Source organism: Schistocerca americana, chromosome 1, assembly GCF_021461395.2.
Source record: "Schistocerca americana isolate TAMUIC-IGC-003095 chromosome 1, iqSchAmer2.1, whole genome shotgun sequence".
In the NCBI taxonomy this organism is placed as follows: Eukaryota; Metazoa; Arthropoda; class Insecta; order Orthoptera; family Acrididae; genus Schistocerca; species Schistocerca americana.
The window spans coordinates 567,912,506-567,932,890 of NC_060119.1; the positions used below are offsets into that span (position 1 = coordinate 567,912,506).

Sequence of the window (20,385 nt, forward strand, 5' to 3'; positions counted from 1 at the left end):
CATGCACTGGAAAAACGCACTGTAAAACACTGCACGAAAAAGGCGGCAGAAAGATGGCACTCCCGATCCAAGGCAGATGGGGGGGGGGGACCAGGAGTAGGGGGAAAAACAAGGAGGGAGGAGAGGAAAAAACGAAATGGGGGGGGGGGGGACCAAGGAGGGAGAGGACTAATAAAGGGGGAGAAGGGCAGACGCGAGATGGAATGAGAGGAGGCAGAGGAGGGAAATGTAAAAGGACTCAGGTGAGAGAACGGGGCAAAAAGAGGGGAGGTGTGGAAGAAAGAGGATGGAAGGGGGGGAGAGGGAGCCCGGGAAAAGGACAGAGGAAAGGAGGGGGAGTGAGGATCAGAGTTGATATGAGGGATAAATAGAGGGGGAGAGGGCATCATCCGGGAGGGGGAGTTGATGGAAGCCACCTTGGGAAAGGAGATGTAGGGTGTAGAGATGGAGGGTAGGGGGGACACAATGGTGAAGACATGGCAGGGGGCGGGGATCAGAGAGGAGAGGAGCAACCAGGGGGTGAGGGGGTTCAAGACGGCGGGAGGTGTAGAGGATGCGGATACGTTCGAGGAATAGGAGCAGATGGGGGAAAGGAATGAGATCATAGAGGATCCGCGTGGGGGACGGGAGGCGAATACGGAAGGCGAGGCGGAGTGCATGATGCTCAAGGATCTGGAGGGACTTATAGAATTTGGGGGGGGGGGGGCAGATATCCAGGCAGGACTGGCATAACATGGGATGGGACGGATTAAGGATTTGTAGGTGTGGAGGATGGTAGAGGGGTGCAACCCCCATGTCCGGCCAGAGAGGAGTTTGAGGAGTCGGAGGCGGTTGTGGGCTTTGGATTGGATGGAGCGGAGATGAGGGATCCAGGTGAGGTGACGGTCAATGCTGAGGCCAAGGTAGGTGAGGGTGGAGGTAAGTTCAAACGTACCGACGTACTGTATTTTAATTTAAAAAACCTACCTAGTACCAACTGTAGGTCTAAAATTGTTTGTTTGTGACTAGTACAGCGCCATTTATCACAAAGCGAAAAAAGTGGTCCAACTAAAACATTCATATTTCTTTACGTACTACACGAATATGTAATAAAAAACGGGGGTTCCTATTTAAAAAACGCTGTTGATGTCCGTTTGACCTATGGCAGCGCCATCTAGCGGGACAACCATAGCGCCATCTGGTTTCCCCCTTCAAGCTAGACAAGTTTCTTTCTTTGTAGTTTTTTCGTTTGATGCTTATTTTGTGAGATATTTGGCCCAGTCACGATCAATGGACCACCCTGTATGTGCCTCCATAAGAGCCCTAATCTCTGAAATCTTATCTTCATGTTGCTTACGCGAAATGCACGTTGGTGGCAGTAGAATAGTTCTGTAGTGAGCGTCAAATATCGGTTCTCCAAATTTTCTGAATAGTAATCCTTGAAAAGATCGTCGCCTTCCCTCCAGTGGTTCCCATTTGAGTTCCTGAGGCATCTCTATAATACTTGAGTGTTGTTAGAACCTATCGGTAACAAATCTAGCAGCCCGTCTTGAATTACTTCAATGTCTTCTTTTAAACTAAACACTCGAGTACTACTCGACAATGGGTCGCTCTAGCGTCCTATATGCGTTTTCAGATGAACCATGTTGTTGTTGTGGTCTTCAGTCCAGAGACTCGTCTGATGCAGCTCTGCATGCTACTCTATCCTGTGCAAGCCTCTTCATCTCCCAGTACCTACTGCAACCTACATCCTTCTGAATCTGTTTAGCGTAGTCATCTCTTGGTCTCCCTCTACGATTTTTACCCTCCACGCTTCCCTCCAGTACTAAGTTGGTGAGCTCTTGATGCCTCAGAATATGCCCTACCAACCGATCCCTTCTTCTAGTCAAGGTGTGCCACAAACTCCTCTTCTCTCCAATTCTATTCAATACCTCCTCATTAGTTATGTGATCTACCCATCTAATCTTCAGCATTCTTATGTAACACCACATTTCGAAAACTTCTATTCTCTTTTTGTCTGAACTATTTATCGTCCACGTTGCACTTGCATACAAGGTTACACTCCATACAAATACTTTCAGAAACGACTTCCTGACACTTAAATCTATACTCGACGTTGACAAATTTCTCTTCTTCAGAAACGCTTTCCTTGCTATTGCCAGTCTACATTTTATATCGTCTCTACTTCGACCATCATCAGTTATTTTGCTTGCCAATTAGCAAAACTCATTTACTACATTAAACGTCTCATTTCCTAATCTAATACCCGTAGCATTACCCGATTTAATTCGACTACATTCCATTATCCTCGTTTTGCTCTTGTTGATGTTCATCTTATATCCTCCTTTCAAGACACTGTCCACTCCGTTCAACTGCTCTTCCAGGTCCTTTAACTGTCTCTGACAGAATTACAATGTCATCGGCGAATCTCAAAGTTTTTATTTCTTCTCCATGGATTTTAATTCCTACTCCGAATTTTTCCTTTGTTTCCTTCACTGCTTGCTCAATATACAGATTGAATAACATCGGGGATAGGCTACAACCCTGTCTCACTCCCTTCCCAACCACTGCTTCCCTTTCATGCCCCTCGACTCTTATAAATGCCATCTGGTTTCTGTATAAATTGTAAATAGCCTTTCGTTCCCTGCATTTTACCCCTGCCACCTTCAGAATTTGAAAGAGAGTACTCCAGTCAACAGATGAACCATACTTCCCCAAAATTCTCCCAATAAACCAAAGTCGACCATTCTTCTTCCCTGCTACAATCCTTGCGAGCTCATTCCATTTCATCTTGTTTTGTAACGTTACGCCTATGTATTTAATCGACGTGACTGTGTAAAACAGCACACTGCCAATGCTGTAGCCGAAGATCACGGGTCTGTTTTTCCCACTAATCTGCGTTAATCTGCATGTTTCTTCATTTATAGCTAGCTGCCATTCATCACACCAACAGGAAATTTTGTCTAAGTCGTCTTGTATCCTCCTACAGTCACTCAACGACGACACCTTCCCATATACCACAGCATCATCAGCATACTACCGCACGCTGCTACTTACCCTGTCTGCCAGGTCATTTATACATACAGAAAATATCTTCCCCTGAGCACTCCTGTCGATTCCCTTGTATATGATGAACACTCGTCGTCGAAGACAGCACACTGGGTTCTGTTACTTAAGAAGACTTCGAGTATTTCACATACCTGGGAACCTAGCCCGACGCTTGTACCTTCGGTAACTGTCGGCAGTGTGGCACCGTGCCTAATGCTTTACGGATATCTAGGAATATGGAATCCCACTGTTGCCTTCATACATGGTTCGCATGATCTCGTGAGAAAAAGGCAAGCTGAGTTTCCCACGATCGATGCTTTCTAAAACCGTGCTCATTTGTGGACAAGGAAATTTATGATATTCGACTGAAAATATGTTCAAGGATTTTGCAGAAAACCGGTCTTGAAGATACTGGTCTATAATTTTGAGGGTCCATTCTTTTACCCTTCTCGTACAGAGGAGTCGTCTGCGCTTTTTTCCAGTCGCATGGGGCTTTGCGTTGGCCGAGAGATTCACGATATATGCAAGCTAAGTAACGGACCTATTCTGTAGAGTACTCTACGTAACACCAAACTGGGATTCCATCAAGACCTGGCAACTGTTCCGCATAAAACTCTGTTGTTTCTCTCCTCCAGAGATGCTTATTACTATGTCCTCCATAGTGGAGTCTGTGCGATGGACAAACCGAGCGAGGTGGCGCAGTGGTTAGCACACTGGACTCGCATTCGGGAGGACGACGGTTCAATCCCGTCTCCAGCCATCCTGATTTAGGTTTTCCGTGATTTCCCTAAATCGCTTCAGGCAAATGCCGGGATGGTTCGTTTGAAAGGGCACGGCCGATTTCCTTCCCAATCCTTCCCTAACCCGAGCATGAGCTCCGTCTCTAATGACCTCGTTGTCGACGGGACGTTAAACACTACCCACCACCACCACCGCGATGGACAAACGACGGTATGATTGTACCATTCTCCCGCGTTAACGACTTCTCAATTTGCGAAATTGAGAACTTCGTCTTTGCTATCTCCTTCTGCCACAACAGACTGGTCAACGGGTGATTGGATGGAAGCCTTAGACCCATGTAGCGATTTTACGTAGGACCAGAATTTTCTCGGGTTCTCGGCAAGATCTGTTGCTAAAGTATGACGAGGTAGTTGTTGTAAGCTTCGCCCATCGATCTTTTTACAAAGGCAAGAATTTCTATTAACTTTAGCCTGTTGTCATTTGCGCGTTCTCTTTTGAACCGCGAGTGCGACAGTATTTTTCGAATTTCGCTGTTAAACCAAGGTGGGTGTTTTTCGTCCTTAATCCACTTACTCGGCACAGTATGATTTGCACTTCGTTAAATTTTTGCCTCTAGTTCCTCTACGTCCATCGTATTGGAACTAAATGATGTCAGTTCATTGCGTAAGTGGGATGCTAGCAACTGTCTAGCTGCTCTTTCCAGCAAAAATACTCTCGTAGCCTTCTTGATTGACCTGTCAAATTTACTAACCAAAGCTGCTATGACGACATCATGGTCACTAATCTCTGTACACTGACGCCGTCGATTATGTCAGGCTTGTTTGTAGCAACACGGACTTTCATAGGATTTCTCGACCTTGAAAACGCGTTCGACAGTGTAAAGTGGTGCTAGACGTTCGCAATTCTCGGAAAAGTTGGAGTAAGCTGCAGGGAATGATGGGTAATATGCAACATGTACACGAACCAAGAGGAAACAATAAGAGTGGACCGCTACGGTCGCAGGTTCGAATCCTGCCTCGGGCAGGGATATGTTTGATGTCCTTAGGTTAGTTAGGTTTAAGAAGTTCTTAGTTCTAGGGGACTGATCACCTCAGAAGTTAAGTCCCATAGTGCTCAGAGCCATTTGAACCATTTGAATAGCAGTGGAAAACCAAGGAGGAACTGCTCGAATCCAAAAGGGTTAAGACAGGGAGGAAGTTTTTCGCCCCTACTGTACAATGTACACATCGAAGATGCAATGACGGAAATAAAAGAAAGTTTCAAGATAGGGATTAAAATTCAAGGTCAAAAGATATCGGTAATAAATTTCGCTGATGACATTACTATCCTAAGTGAAAGTCAAGAAGCATTACGGCATATATTGAATGGAATTAACAGTGTAATGAGTATAGAATATGGATTGAAAGTAAATAGAAGAAAGGAGAAAATGATGAGAAGTAGAAGAAATGAGAATACCGAGAAGCTTAACATCAGAATTCGTGATCAGGAAATACACGAAATTAAGGAATTTTGCCACCTAGAAAGCAAAATAACCTACGATAGACGGAGCAAGAAGGACATCAGACGCAGACTAACACTGGAAAAAAGGGCGTTCCTGGCCAAGGGAAATCCACTGATATCAAACATAGATATTAATCTGAGAAAGAGATTTCCTGACTGATTGATGTCCCCGGGCAGAGAAAATCCCCAAGCCGACCGGAAATCAAACCCGGGACCCCGTGATCCAGAGGCAGCAACGCTGAGATTTCTTAGAATGCACTTTTAGAGCACATCATGGTATGCTGGTGAAATATGGACTGTGGAAAAACCGGAACAGAAATTAATCGAAGCATTTGAGATGTGATGCTACTCAAGAATGTTAAAAAATAGTTAGATTGAGGAGGTAAGAAATAAGAAGGTTCTCCGCAGAATCGGCAGGAACGGAATGTGTAGAAAACAGTGACTAGATGAAGGAACAGGACGATAGAGTATGTTAACAGGGATTAACTTCCATGGACCTACAGGGAGCTGCAGAGGGTAAAAACTGCAGAGGAAGACAGAGATTGGAATTCATCCAGCCAGTAATAGAGGACAGAGATTGCAAGTGCTACAACGGGGCCGAAAAGTTTGGCACAGCAGAGGAATTCGTGGCGGGTAGCACCAGAGCAGTCAGAAGACTATTGACTCACAATTTAAAAAAAACATGGTGCACCTCATATCTGAAACGTGCAGTCGATAGGACGATGGTCCAAATACCCGTCTAGGCCGTCCTGATTTAGTTTTTCTGTAGTCCCTAAATCGTTTAAAGCAAATTCCGGGATTGTTTCTTTGGAGACACGATCGATTACCTTCAACCCGCTTGTCCAACCAGAGCATGTGCTCCGTCTCAAAAGTCCTGGTCATCGACAGAAAGTTAAACGTTAAACTTCTTTCCTTCCCTTATCTTCAGTCTAGCCGTACTGGTCTCCTACTTTCAAATATCCACGGCTATGTGTCCATCGATGGACTACCAAACCAGGAAGAAATGGATCAATTGATGTTCAGACGGAGTTGTTTTCGCAGAGAATATTTGTTCAATAGCAGAGAGTAAACTGTTATAAAACTCGCTGACAGATTACAACCTTATGTCGGACTCGAACTCGAAACCAGATCGTGGACTTCCGTGGTCAGTTCCTTCACCAATGAGTCCTTTCTCATCTCTAGCGACTCCTTGTGCAGTCTGCAAGCTCTTGACCAGTGTAACCCTCGCCATCCCTTGGTCATTGCTATCCAGGATTCCCTGTATGCCCTTGAACAATGTGGACGCTCAGTGACCTTCGTCAGATTCTTGACCACGTCGGGATACTGGGGAATTGATACTGGAGATTGATAGCCTGGCCAAACTGGCTACCAGTAAGCCGACTCTTCAAATCAGTATTCAAACTTTAGGGTACTGGAATACGGAATAGCTCACTTTGACTTCACCAAATAAACTACATGCAATAAAGGAGACGACAAATCTACAAGATCCTCCATGCAGGGCGCTTGCAAGGACTCTACCATCCTTTGCCTGCTCCGCATTGGCCATACTTGGCAGATTCATGGTCATCTCCTTTGCCATGAGGACCCAGTCCACTGTTGTTGTGGTTCTCATTTTACAGTGGTTCACATTTTGCTGGACTGTGCCAGCCTGGCAGCCCTGCGGTGGACTCTCAACCTCCCTCACTCGCTACCCCTGGTATTAGGAGACGATGCTTCTGCAGCAGACTTAGTTTTGCATTTTGTTCATAAAGGGGGCTTTTACCACTCCTTTTAAGGAAGGGAAATTAACCTTATCGGCCCATTGAGGGAGTTTTCATAAAGGGGGCTTTTACCACTCCCTTTAGGGGATGGCCACTTAACCTTATCGGCACACTGAGGGGTTGACACAGCATTGCGTTGCCTCCTCTGCCCAGACTGGGCAGCAGCTGTCTCGGCTTGGTGGCCCACCCTGCCCCTAACCCTACCTGCTCTTCCCCCTCCCCCCCCCCCCCCCTCTCATGTGGTCTGTTTGACTTCCTCGTCGTATGTCTATCTGTGCTTCTCTTGCCCTGCCGTGTTGGCAGTCTGTCCTAGGAAATTTCTGAGTTGGGTACCTCTGGTAAGTGGAGGGGGATGGGGCTGTATGTCCCCTCATTGTATTCTGATTTTGGGTTCTTGTTGCTGCTCCCTAGATGGAGCAACATGCCTCCCTTTCTTCATGTGTCTCCCGTTCTTCTTCTTTTGTCCCTTATCTCGCCTTCGCTGACCTTTGGTACACCTTGGGTTTTCCTTCCCCTGAGTTTTCCGCGGTAGGTCATTCGATATTAATGAAAGCTTTTCTTATGTTGTCAGTCTGCATGTTATACACTCTGTACTTTGGGCATCTCCACTTACTTTGCTGTACAAACAACTAAACTCGACTAGTACTTCCCATGTCTCATTTCCTAGTCCGAATCATTCAGCATTATCTTAATTCGATTGCGTTCTATTACCCTTGTTTTACTTTTGTCAACTAAGAATCTCTTTTCAAGACACTAACCATTCCGTTCCACTGCTCTTCCAAGTCCTATGCCACCTTTGACATATATCACAATTTCGTTGGAAAACATGGAAGTTTGTATCTTTCCTTCCTGAATGTAAATTCATTTTCCGAATTTCTCCTTGGTTTCATTTACTTCCTGCTCATTGTACTTATTTGATAACACTGGGGACAGGCTATGTCCATCTCTCACTCCCTTTTTGACTACTTCGTAACCTTTTTCGTCTCTCTCAACTCTAACTGCAGTCTAGTTTCTATACCAGTACCTTTACCTCGGATGCAAGCCCAGAAGCGTAGCAACTAGCAGTTTCGGCGAGAAGTTTTGATGGGATATATCTCAACCCACATAGAAATAAAGCGCTCGTATTAAATATACACAGATCAAATAAAGTTTTGCATCACCTCGGTTCCGAGAATTCCGGAACCTGTACAGAAAACTGGAATAGAGATCAACATAAACATCATTTCTGCTCATGAAAACCACGCATTGCATGTTGTACCACCACACAGCGAGACCTTCAGAAGTGGTGGTCCAGATTGCTGTACATAACGGTACCTCTAATACCAAGTAGCACGTCCTCTTGCATTGGTTCGTGTCTGTATTCGTCGTGGCATACTATCCACAAGTTCATCAGATCAGTCCAGATTGTCCCACTCCTCAGCGGCGATTCGGCGTAGATACCTCAGAGTGGCTGGTGGGTCACTTCGTCCATAAACAGCCCTTTACAATTTATCCCAGGCATTTTCGATAGGGTTCATGTCTGGAGAACATACTGGCCACTCTAGTCGAGCGATGTCGTTATCCTAAATGAAGTCATTCACAAAATGTGCACGATGGGGCGTGAATTGCCGTCCATGAAGACGAATGCCTCGCCAATATGCTGCCGATATGGACGCACTATCGGTCGGAGGATGGCATTCACGTATCGTGCAGCCGTTGCAGTGCCTTCCATGACCACCAGAGGCGTGAGTTGGTCCTGCATAATACCACCCCAAAACAGCAGGGAACTTCCACGCTGGACAGTGTGTCTAAGGCGTTCAGCCTGACCGGGTTGCTTCCAAACACGTCTCCGACGATTGTCTGGTTGAAGGCATATTCGACACTCATCGGTGAAGAGAACGTGATGTCAATCCTGAGCGGTCCATTCGGCATGTTGTTGGGCCCATCTCTACCTCGCTACATGGTGTCGTGGTTGCAAAGATTGACCTCGCCATGGAAGTTGGGAGTGAAGTTGCGCATCATGCAGCCTATTGCGCATAGCGTAAGTCGTAACACGACGTCCTGTGGTTGCAGGAAAAGCATTATTCAACATGGTGACGTTGCTGTCAGGGTTCCTCTTAACCACAATCCGCAGGTAGCGGTCATCCACTGCAGTAGTAGCCCTTGGGCGGCCTGAGCGAGGCACGTCATCGACAGTTCCTGTCTCTCTGTATCTCCTCCATGTCTGAACAAAATCGATTTGGTTCACTCCGAGACGCCTGGATAATTTGATTGTTGGGAGCCCTTCCTGGCACAAAGTAACATACGGACGCGATCGAACCGCGGTATTGACCGTCTAGGCATGGTTGAACTACAGACAACACGAGCCGTGTACCTCCTTCCTGGTGGAATGATTGGAACTGATTGGCTGTCGGACCACTCCGCCTAATAGGCGCTGCTCATGTATGGTTGTTTACATCTTTGGGCGGGTTTAGTGACATCTCTGAACAGTCAAAGGGACTGTGTCTGTGATAGGATATCCACAGTCAACGTCTATCTTCAGGAGTCCCGGGAACTAGGGTGATACAAAACTTTTTTTGGTGTGTGTACTATTACTACAACTAATTTGCCATTTCTTGTTACATGGTATGTTAATATTTGTTATAGATGCTGACTATATTTACAGCAGTTAATTGTGAATTTATTTACAGGACAAGAACAAATCGATAACATCGTTTTGCTAGAAACTTTCTGTTCAGATACTTACCAAACGAGTCGCAGGTGGCGGTATTGTCGAGATTCCTCTCGCCTTCGTAGAAAGTCCAGCTGCCCTGCACGTCACTGTACAGGCAACTCGCTGGAGTGTCTGCTGTAACGCCCACCAACAGCAGGGCTGCCACCACCACCGACACGCACGGGGATGTAAACATGGCTGCTGTCTCAACTCCTGCAGCCAAAATTAAATATGAGATACTATACATCAACAAAGTATTAAGCGGATCTAGTTATACCCACCTCTCTCCTTTCAGATTTCCTATATACTACACATTATGGTCTCTTTCGGATCTATTCGCGTAAGAAGTGCAAGAAGAATGTCTGTCAAATGTCAGTGTATGAGCTGTAAATCAGTCTAAACCCGGATTAGCGGTCCATACCGGAACAGTGACGCTCCAACCAAGGTAACATTCAGAGTCATTCCTAGTAATAAATCTTCAGACTAGTTTCTAAACTTGTCTGATAAACACACGTGATTGTAATTTCGTCAATAAGCATTAGTGTGGTATTGAGGATCAGCACAACACGTGCACTGAAAATTGTGTTGCTGTTGTTCCTGCTGTTCCAATACCTCTACAGCCAGACTTCAAAACCTATGGCAAGGCAGGCTAGCTACAAGATCATTCTGCCAAGGCTGGAATTTTGTTGCTATTTCAAAGAGCAAGGGCCTGGCCACCGCAGTGGTGGCTCGAATTAGCCCAAGCCAGGGACCAGCACTGCTTCCCCTTGGTTGACTACGTGATCAAAATAGAATCAATAAATGTCATAAAAATCAGACCAACTGAGTACTAGTACTGGTCGCTCGCACCTAGCAGTATCTCGTCTCCGACTGTTATCTGCACTGCCTACTCCAAGACAGACAACCGTCCCATATGGATCACTCAGCTTTATCTAAGTCGAGCCACATCATCTACCAACTACTGGCCTACTGGTCAGTGCTAGACCTGCTGCTACCGGGGCTTGAGAAGCAGCGATCAAGAAGGGGTCCACCTTAAGGATGACCTCAGCAGGCTTTTGGACGTCTACATGTGGCATAGGTTCAGTATCAGCACACGAACCACGCGCCTAGCCCACTACAGGTACTGCAGGGCTGTGCTACACGTATGCCTACTCAGGGATATATACAGACCCTGAGGCATAACACAGGTTATAAGAGTTCTGGCGGAGTCGCTGGTGGGGAGGCAGTTACTATTTCAGATCAGATTAGCAATTCGTAAATGCGCGTTTAAAAACATACAAATGCGTGATAACACAGGACAGCGTTAAGGACTTTCATGGGTACAGTCTCATTGACATATTGATAACTTGTGGATCCTGAACGGAGCCGATCATCCATGATGTATGTTGAGCAAGACAACCCATGTGAGCCGGCCGAATTGGCCGTGCGGTTCTGGGCGCTGCAGTCTGGAACCGAGCGACCGCTACGGTCGCAGGTTCGAATCCTGCCTCGGGCATGGATGTGTGTGATGTCCTTAGGTTAGTTAGGTTTAATTAGTTCTAAGTTCTAGGCGACTGATGACCTCGGAAGTTAAGTCGCATAGTGCTCAGAGCCATTTGAGCCAACCAATGTGACATCACAAGTTCGTTATGTGGCCCATATTACTCGTGAGACCCGTATCTGCAAGCCAGACGGCAGCAAGGCGCGTATGCCACCGCTGCTTTGTTGAACCTCCGTTCTGCTGCCCTTGCGTCCTCGACTGGTGCAGGCAGAGCACGCAATCTGATCATTGCTAAGGCATCCACCGCTCCATGGGCACCATGCCCAGTGACGAGTCATCGTCTTCAGATACTTTACGACCATCTTTTTAAATAAAGAACTCTGTCGTTATTCGAAGAATTCCTGATTCTTCGACGTCGAGCAGCTGGTAACATGCACCCAACGTCAACGTCCTACACAGCATTCTCAGATTGCCACCCTGCATACAATAGTGTCCGGGCCTGCGGCACTATTACATTCCGTGCAGTCGGTTCCACAATCAGAATATCACGAGAAATGACAGCTGAGTTCGACATCCCTTACAGGACAGTTCTTCATGATGAGATTCCAACCGTTAACCACGAGATCGACTCCGATGACAAATGGTCCCCCCCGCAGCATTTGTCATGGGCACATCGATAGCATTGTAAAATTACTGTCGCTAACGAAGTCACAGTGACTTGCACATTGACAGCAACCAAGATATTATACAGATCTGACGCTGAATTTCGATAGCCATCACGATCGAAAATTTTTATCGCAGTCCTACCCCACAGTCAGGCACAGAAATACAGTCACGATTTTCAGCCAGTACAATAGTGATATTGGGAGAGATCGGGAAGTGCCACGTGTCACATACAATGCCGCAGCCTGTATGATTTTTGTAATTGATGTAAGTTCCATCGAAACTTAACGACACGTTACATGTCCACCAAGCCTGCCTCACGTTCCGTTTCAAATCTTTAATCGGCCAGGACCTACTTGAGCTGACATGGAGGTATTACAGTAAAATAACTGAAAAACGAAACAACTAATTCGTTTCAGTAACAATTGTTACCATCCGCCGTGCTCACTCTATGCAATGCATGACTTCTTATTTTAAAAGTAGGGAACATTTACGGCTTGGATGGTCAAGCCAACTTCTTCACCTCACCTTGCAACTGACAGTAGATACCTAGGCAGACAAGATACTGCTAGGTGCGACCTAGGCAGTAAAATAACGAGTGACGGATGGAGCAAGGAGGACATCCAAAGCAGACTAGCAACGGCAAAAAGGGCATTCCTGACCAAGAGTAGTCTACTAATATCGGTCTTAATCTGAGGAAAAATTTCGGAGAACGTACGTCTGGACTACAGCTTTGTATGGTAGTGAAACATGGACTGTGGGACAACCAGAAAGGAAGAGAATCGAAGCATTAGGTGGACTGATATGGAAAGGAATGAGGAGGTTCTGTGCAGAATCGGAGAGGAAACGAATATGTCGAAAACACTGACGAGGAGAAGGGACAGTATGATGGGACATCTGTTAAGACATGAGGGATGACTTCCATAGTACTAGAGGGAGCTGTAGAAAGCAAAAACTGTAGAGGAAGACAGGAATACATCCAGCAAATAATAGAGGACGTAGGTTGTAAGTGCTACTATGGGATGAAGAGTTTAGCAGGAGAGGAATTCATGGCTGGCTGCATCAAACCAGTCCGAGGACTGATGACCCAAAAAAAAGTGTTACAACCTGTCATGGACCACTACCAACCTCACTTAGGAACATATTGTGTGGATGTTCCTATCATCTGGAGATATATACAGCTTAAAAATTGTTGAGGACTGTCCTCTGTGCCCACGCAGACAACTAGAGAACCGAACTATTAGCCCAGACTGACGTGAGTCAAGCATACCTGACAGAACTGCAGTGTGCAGGTACCGCACAGCTCACATTCCAATTAGGAGATCCAGAGGGCCCTGGTGTCCAGTATGTTGTATTCCTTTTTTTCCGCAACGCTTCGACACAATTCAGAATCGATGTCGAGTGAACAAAATACGAGATCAAATGGATTCAGAACTTCGTTTCAGATAGAACTCAACATGTCGTTCTCATTGGAGCTTAATTCTCGGATGTAAAACTAACTTGGGGAGTACAGCAAAGGAGTGTTACAGGACCGTTACTGTTGACTATACGTACAAAATGTTTATTCGTGGATCGTGCTGTTCTATACAGAGAAGTCGTGATGACAGAAAACTGCAACAAAATGCAGGATATCCTGCAGAGGAAACACTCTTTTTGAATGGAGATACAGTTGACTTGCAACGTAAGATTCTTTTATGTTCGAAAATATTTCTAGTGATATATCACTGCAAACATTGAAAACTGTAAAATACCTACGAATGACCGCCCAAATCAACCCAAGTAGAATAACTATATAAAGTTAATTGTACTAAAATCAAATGCCGGGATCAGACTCATAGAAGGAATATTAACGAAGTGCAATTTATCTATTCAAAAAAGCAGATAAAAATTCATTTGACGCTTTCTGAGAGACAATCTCCACTCATTCCAAATTAATAATAGAAGAGTAGACCAGACGAGGCTTGAAGTGAAAGAAATAGTATAGGCAGCAGTTGAGAGATTTATAACAAATAAATTAACAAACGACGGAGCTGATCCTCCTTGGTTCACAAAACGAGTTAGAACACTTTTGCAGAAACAACGAAACAAACATGCCAAATTGACAGACGCACAATCCCCAAGATTGGCGATCCTTTACAAAAGCTCGAAATTTAACGCGAACTTCAATGCGAGATGCTTATAATAGTTTCTACAACGAAAATTTGTCTCGAAACCTGGCAGAAAATCCAAAGAGATTCTGGTCGTATGTGAAGTATGTTAGCGGCAAGAAACAATCAATGCCTTCTCTGCGCGATAGCAATGGAGATACTATCGAAGACAGTGCTGCCAAAGCAGAGTTGCTAAACACAGCCTTCCGAAATGCCTTCACAAAAGAAGACGCAGTAAATATACCAGAATTCAACTCGAGAACAGCTGCCAACATGAGTAACGTAGAAGTAAATATCCTCGGAATAGTGAAGCAACTTAAATCACTTAATAAAAGCAAGTCTTCTGGTCCAGACTGTATACCAATTAGATTCCTTTCGGAGTAGACGATTTGGGAGACAATCTGAGCAGCCGTCTTAGGTTGTTTGCAGATGAAGCTGTCGTTTATCGACTAGTAAAGTCATCAGAAGATCATAACAAACTGCAAAATGATTTAGAAAAGATATCTGAATGGTGTGAAAATTTGCAGTTGACCCTAAATAATAACGAAAAGTGTGGGCTCATCAACATGAGTGCTAAAAGGAATTCGTTAAACTTCGGTTACACGATAAATCAGTCTAATCAAAAAGCCGTAAATTCAACTAAATATCTAGGTATTACAATTACGAACAACTTAAATTGGAAGGAACACATAGAAAATGTTGAGGGGAAAACTAACCAAAGACTGTTTTATTGGCAGGACACTTAAAAATGTAACAGATCTACTACCCTTGTCCGTCCTCTTTTAGATTATTGCTGCGCGGTGTGGGATCCTTACCAGATAGAACTGACGGAGTACATCGAAAAAGCTCAAAGAAGGGCAGCACGTTTTGTATTATGGCGAAATATGTGAGAGAGTGTCACTGAAATGATGGAGCATTTGGGCTGGACATCATTAAAAGAAAGGTGTTTTTCGTTGCGACGGAAGCTTCTCACGAAATTCCAATCAACAACTTTCTCTTCCGAATGCGAAAAAATTTTGTTGATACCGACCTACATAGGGAGAAACGATCACCACGATAAAATAAGGGAAATCAGAGCTCGTACGGAAAGATATAGCTGTTCGTTCTTGCCGCGCGCTATACGAGATTGGAATAATAGAATATTGTGAAGGTGGTTCGATGAACCCTCTGCCAGGCACTAAAATGTGATTTACAGAGTACCCATGTAGATGTAGATGTAGATCCAAGAAAGAAGTGTTTCACAAAGAACTCCTTCGACCATTATTGAGTCTTTCCCGTCAGCCTAGGACATTTTTCATTCAGGATAACAAGTGACACAGATTTAACGTAGAATGGGATGTTTTGTCACAGATTCATTTCGTTAACACGAGAGCGCTACGGAGACAAACAGTGCCAGTGTCTCCACAGCAGAAGCGTTCTTCATCATGCAAAGGTTTATTGTTAAATGGTTCAAATGGCTCTGAGCACTATGGGACTTAACTTCTGAGGTCATCAGTCCCCTAGAACTTAGAACTCCTTAAACCTAACTAACCTAAGGACATCGCACACATCCATGCCCGAGGCAGGATTAGAACCTGCGACCGCAACGGTACCGCGTTTCTAGGCTGAAGCGCCTAGAATGCTCTGCCACTCCGGCCGGCGTTTATTGTTAAAATTCCGACACCGGAGGACATAATTCCACATACGTCCCACAAAATGACTAAGACGGCAAAGTCAAATAAATCAGAGTTAATTTGATGGCTTACTGGCTGTCGTCCTACCCACGCATAGTTCGCGATAAGAACAGGGAAGGGAAGAAATGACAGGAGGATCTGAAATGCGCTCCGCCACAGACGATAATGTGGCTTGTTTTGTATACAGGGTATTTCGAAGTCCTTGCAACAAACGTCTCAGGGTGACAGATCACATTATAGAGAACAGCTTATGTTAGAGACAAACTGTTCGCTGACACTCTTCAGCGACACTAGACGTCGTTTAAGTCTGGTTTGTACCCTGATAGGCAGCAGGGTGTAGGCACTCTGCAGCGTTCATATGCAGTGTGTGTTGCCTACCATTCGGTCATCTGATCCTTGTGAAAGGCAGTAGGTCGCGCAAAATTAAAGTTCTTGAATCGCTTCTGAAAGGTTCTGATGGTTTTCTTGTAGAAAATCACTGTCAGTTTACTGCGATAAATAGTATGTTGCGCACTAGGTTGGTAGACCTTGCTAGTTCAGTGAAATCTCGTCTCCAGGCCGGCGAATACTAAAGGACACCTAACATCGTTGGGAAGCGCCAGCACATCTTTGCCTCTAACAAAACTTATTTCCCATGACATCAACTATCTCCCTTAGACGTTCGATTCACAGACTTTGAAACACCTTTAATATGCATGTGTTATCAATTGTTTCTTCTCAACGCTCCACCACCGTGAAATTCATTTATTTCAATTTATAGGTGTAATTTTTGTTTTACAAAGGTTTGCACTTCCTCAATGTGAGATGTGATCATTCTTTTGAGATTCACTTAATGTTTTACAACCATTAATAATAGCTGTATAATGAGTGTTTGACAGGGCCCGTACAAGGAAACGCAGGCTGGCTTTACCTAAATAACTGGTAGAAGTAGTTAGCGAAATGTTGTCCTCGTTAAAAATACGATTTGGTAAGTACAAAATCTGAACGATTATGACAGTGTGAAACCTATGTCGTTTCGGTTACGTAAAGATAATATTTACCATCTAAAACTACGCTATAGAAAATTAGGCGCATTTGTGTCAGCAAGGTTCTTTTCCAATACACAGTCAGCCACGGATTGAAAGTTTCAGTGTGATACGCACACCAATCCTTACCAGCTGGTCACTGCTCTTATTGTTGTTTTCGTAGGCTTCAGTCCGAAGACTCGTTTGAGGCAGCTGTCACGCTAGTCTAACCTGTGCAAACCTCTTCATCTACGAGTAACTGCTGCAACCTACATTGATTTGAACCTACTTACTGTGGTAAAAGCTCCGTCTCCCTCCAAAACTTGTACCCCGACGCATCCTTCCGTTACTAAATTCATGATTCCTTCATGCCTCATGATCTTTCCTGTCACCATATCCCCACAAGTCTCTGTGTGGCCACCTTTACAGAGATGGTTGCAGGACCTAAGCTGTCTAGTACAGAATGTCGAAACAAAACACCTTTCAGACGTCTAAATTTCCAGTTATTATATTACTCAGCAACCGGTTTCGGCGGTATATTGTGCCATCTTTAAGCCCCCTGACCGACGTGAAGGAAGATTCTCATCTCTGGTCCAGCCAAATAGGAACCAGCATTCACTGTCTGGTATATGTCAGTTTGTGACACAACGATCCCTTCGATTATCACAGTCGGCAAGTAATGATTGAATGGATAGCTGTGTCAAAAACCGACGGATACCAGTCAGTGAATGCTGGCGCCTGTTTTGACTGGACAAGAGGTGAGAATCTTCCTAAACGTCGGTCATGGGGCGTGAAGATGAAGTAATATATCACCGAAACTGGTTGCTCAATAAAATAACAACTGGAAATTTAGACGGCTGGAAGATTCAGATCCCCACAATTTCTTTTCTCCCCAAATCGATACACTCTTCAACTGCTCGATAGTAATCTGGCGTATCCATCTAATCTTTAGCATTGTTCTGCTACAAGAAGATAAAAGGTTATGCTTTTGCCTGAGCTGTTTATCGTAGACGTTCCACTTGAGTACAAGGCTACGCTCTAGACGAGTACCGTTAGAAAAGACTTCCTAATATTTGAATTTATTTTCGAATTTAACGAATTTCTCTTTTTCAGGAATGCCTTTCTGATTATTGGCAGTCAAAATTTTATCTCTTTTCTATTTCGGCCATCATAAGTTATTTTACCGCTCAAATAACAAAATTCATTAATTACTTTTCGTGTCTCATTTCCTAATGTAATGTCCTCAGCATCGGCTAATTTAACTCTACTACATTCAAAACATTCCCTGTAAACACTGCTGCACAACTTCAATGTATTTACAGGACGGCACTCAGTAGTTAATAGAAAAGTGTAAAAGACAATGTACGCACGCATAAGTGACGAATGCTGCAACAAATAATAATTATGTACTTGACGCCAAATAACATTCTGTTAAGCTGATGTAAAGGTATCCTTGCCCTGAGGATGGTCACTTGACTAAAACCGTCTGTCGATAAATAAATACACATTGCAGCAGCTTCTGCTAGTTTCGCAAAGCTGTTTTTTAAATGTACTACACTCCATTAGACATTTCGTTACCCTTGTTTTACTTTTGTTGAGGTTCATCTTATAAACTTTTATGAAGGCACTGTCTATTCCGTTCAACTGGTCTTCCGAGTCCTTCGTCGTCTCTAACAGAATTATTCATCCACAAACCTCAAAGCTTAGTTTCCCTCACCCGCATTTTAATTTCATCGATTCAGATATAGCAGTGTAATTGTCAAAACACGTCTTACATGAAACAATCAGGGACGAATGCTGATCTCTACTTATATACTTTAAATTTTCCTCGTTGCGAAAGGAATAATTGAAAGAAGGTAATTCTGTCCTCGACATAAGGTGGGTTTGAACACCGCAGTTATCTACTGGCGTAGTCCTATTGGATTTGGTACGTTCTTTTCTTCCTTTGAAGTGTCTTACACCACCAGTTATAAAGAGATGGAGAGTGGTTTCCAAACAGCGCTGCAAGACGTATATAAATTATTTCCATACGTGAAAGATGCGACAAGTAACAGAAAGGCACCTAGGACTAATTGACCCTAAGTTTTAGTAATCTGTCTTACCCGTTTACCGAGCCAGACAGTAATTGAAAATTGCTGCATAGGCCTGCTGACATAGGAATTGATTTGGCAGTATTTTCATTGTCTACAATCCAAAACTCTGTAATATTTTTTATTATTGATTAATGTTTCATCGAAACTTGACGTCAGATTGCAAATCAACCGAGCCTGCCCCATGTTCCGATTCAAATCATTAATCTGCCAAGACGTCTTGGAACTGACATGAAAATATTGCCGTAAAATAACTATAAAACGAAATGATTGATTCATTTCAATGACTGTTATTAAACGCTATCATTTTCGAAATTCATCTTCACTAGTAACACATTGTTGAAACTTCGGTTTTTACCTTCGCCATCTCATTGTACTAGTATGATTTAAGTTATGTTTGACGAACGGTAGTCCACATTATGTTCATTGTATCGTAAACAGTCCGATAAAAAGAATTTGAAGTTGTGCACTGGAGGACGTGACACCTATCTCCGGTTCCCATAATGGTACAGCAAGTCCTGGTGTAATCCTGATTGAATGACACAAATAGTAGACACAGTTTTTTAATTTTTGGGCATATTAAGGGACCTGTAGACTTTCAAGCTCCTGTAGGATCACTCTATGATGTTTGTTGTATGTTAACCGGCGACCTACAAACGACGGAGAGGCTCCGTCCCCGCCGCAGCCGCAGTGGTCCACAACCCCACGACGACTACCGCAGTCCACTTCACCCCTCCATCGCCCCACACCGAACCCAGGGTTATTGTGCGGTTCGGCCCTCGGTGGACCCCCCAGGGAACGTCTCACACCAGACGAGTGTAACCCCTATGTTTGCGTGGTAGAGTAATGGTGGTGTACGCGTACGTGGAGAACTTGTTTGCGCAGCAATCGCCGACATAGTGTAGCTGAGGCGGAATAAGGGGAACCAGCCCGCATTCGCCGAGGCAGATGGAAAACCGCCTAAAAACCATCCACAGACTGGCCGGCTCACTGGACCTCGACACAAGTCCGCCGGGCGGATTCGTGCTGGGGACCAGGCGGTCCTTCCCGCTCCGGAAAGCCGTGCGTTAGACCGCTCGGCTAACCGGGAGGGCTTCACTCTATGATAGTCAACACACTTTTTAATCACTGATTCTACATGTAATAACAGCAACGCTTGTCGCAGGAAAGCAACACACATATCGGGGATCAACATAGGCTGTCAGTCTTGGAAAATAACAGAAATGAAAGCCTCCTGGTACACTTACCTCGTGCCTGACGTCGATGATGGCCAGCTCTGTAAGGCTGGCTTTATACCCACAGACTGATAACATCGGTTGACATGTTGATGGCTATCGTCCAGATAGAGTAATATCAGATATTGTTTTCACTTTGTTCTATATCGAGGGACTACTTACTTGCCGTACCCTGATGATGTGGTGCACTTAGCGTTATCAATGAAACGCGAGTAAACGCGCACCGTTTAGGTTGACTCAGAAACTATTCCACGTTGGGCAAAGAGTGAACAGGCAAAGCTATTTACTTCAGGCAATCTAATTTAAATAATAATTTTTCTTGAGATTTTTATCTTCCCAGAGCCCTAAAAATACTCGACACAGTACACGCATT

The 20,385-nt window shown here is 44.4% G+C and overlaps 1 protein-coding gene across 1 annotated transcript in view; it reads right to left on the bottom strand.

The window, feature by feature from the left end:
- Positions 1 to 20,099, bottom strand: part of LOC124624995 (dipeptidyl peptidase 1-like) — a 65,844-nt gene extending 45,745 nt beyond the window's left edge. Inside the window, exons 1-2 of the mRNA XM_047149143.1 lie at positions 20,025 to 20,099; positions 9,754 to 9,933 (exon numbers count right to left, since the gene is read on the bottom strand). Of these exons, the coding sequence (XP_047005099.1) occupies positions 9,754 to 9,916 (163 nt within the window). The 5' untranslated portion in view covers positions 9,917 to 9,933; positions 20,025 to 20,099. The remainder of the gene's footprint in view (positions 1 to 9,753; positions 9,934 to 20,024) is intronic.
- Between the last annotated feature and the right edge of the window lie 286 nt (positions 20,100 to 20,385).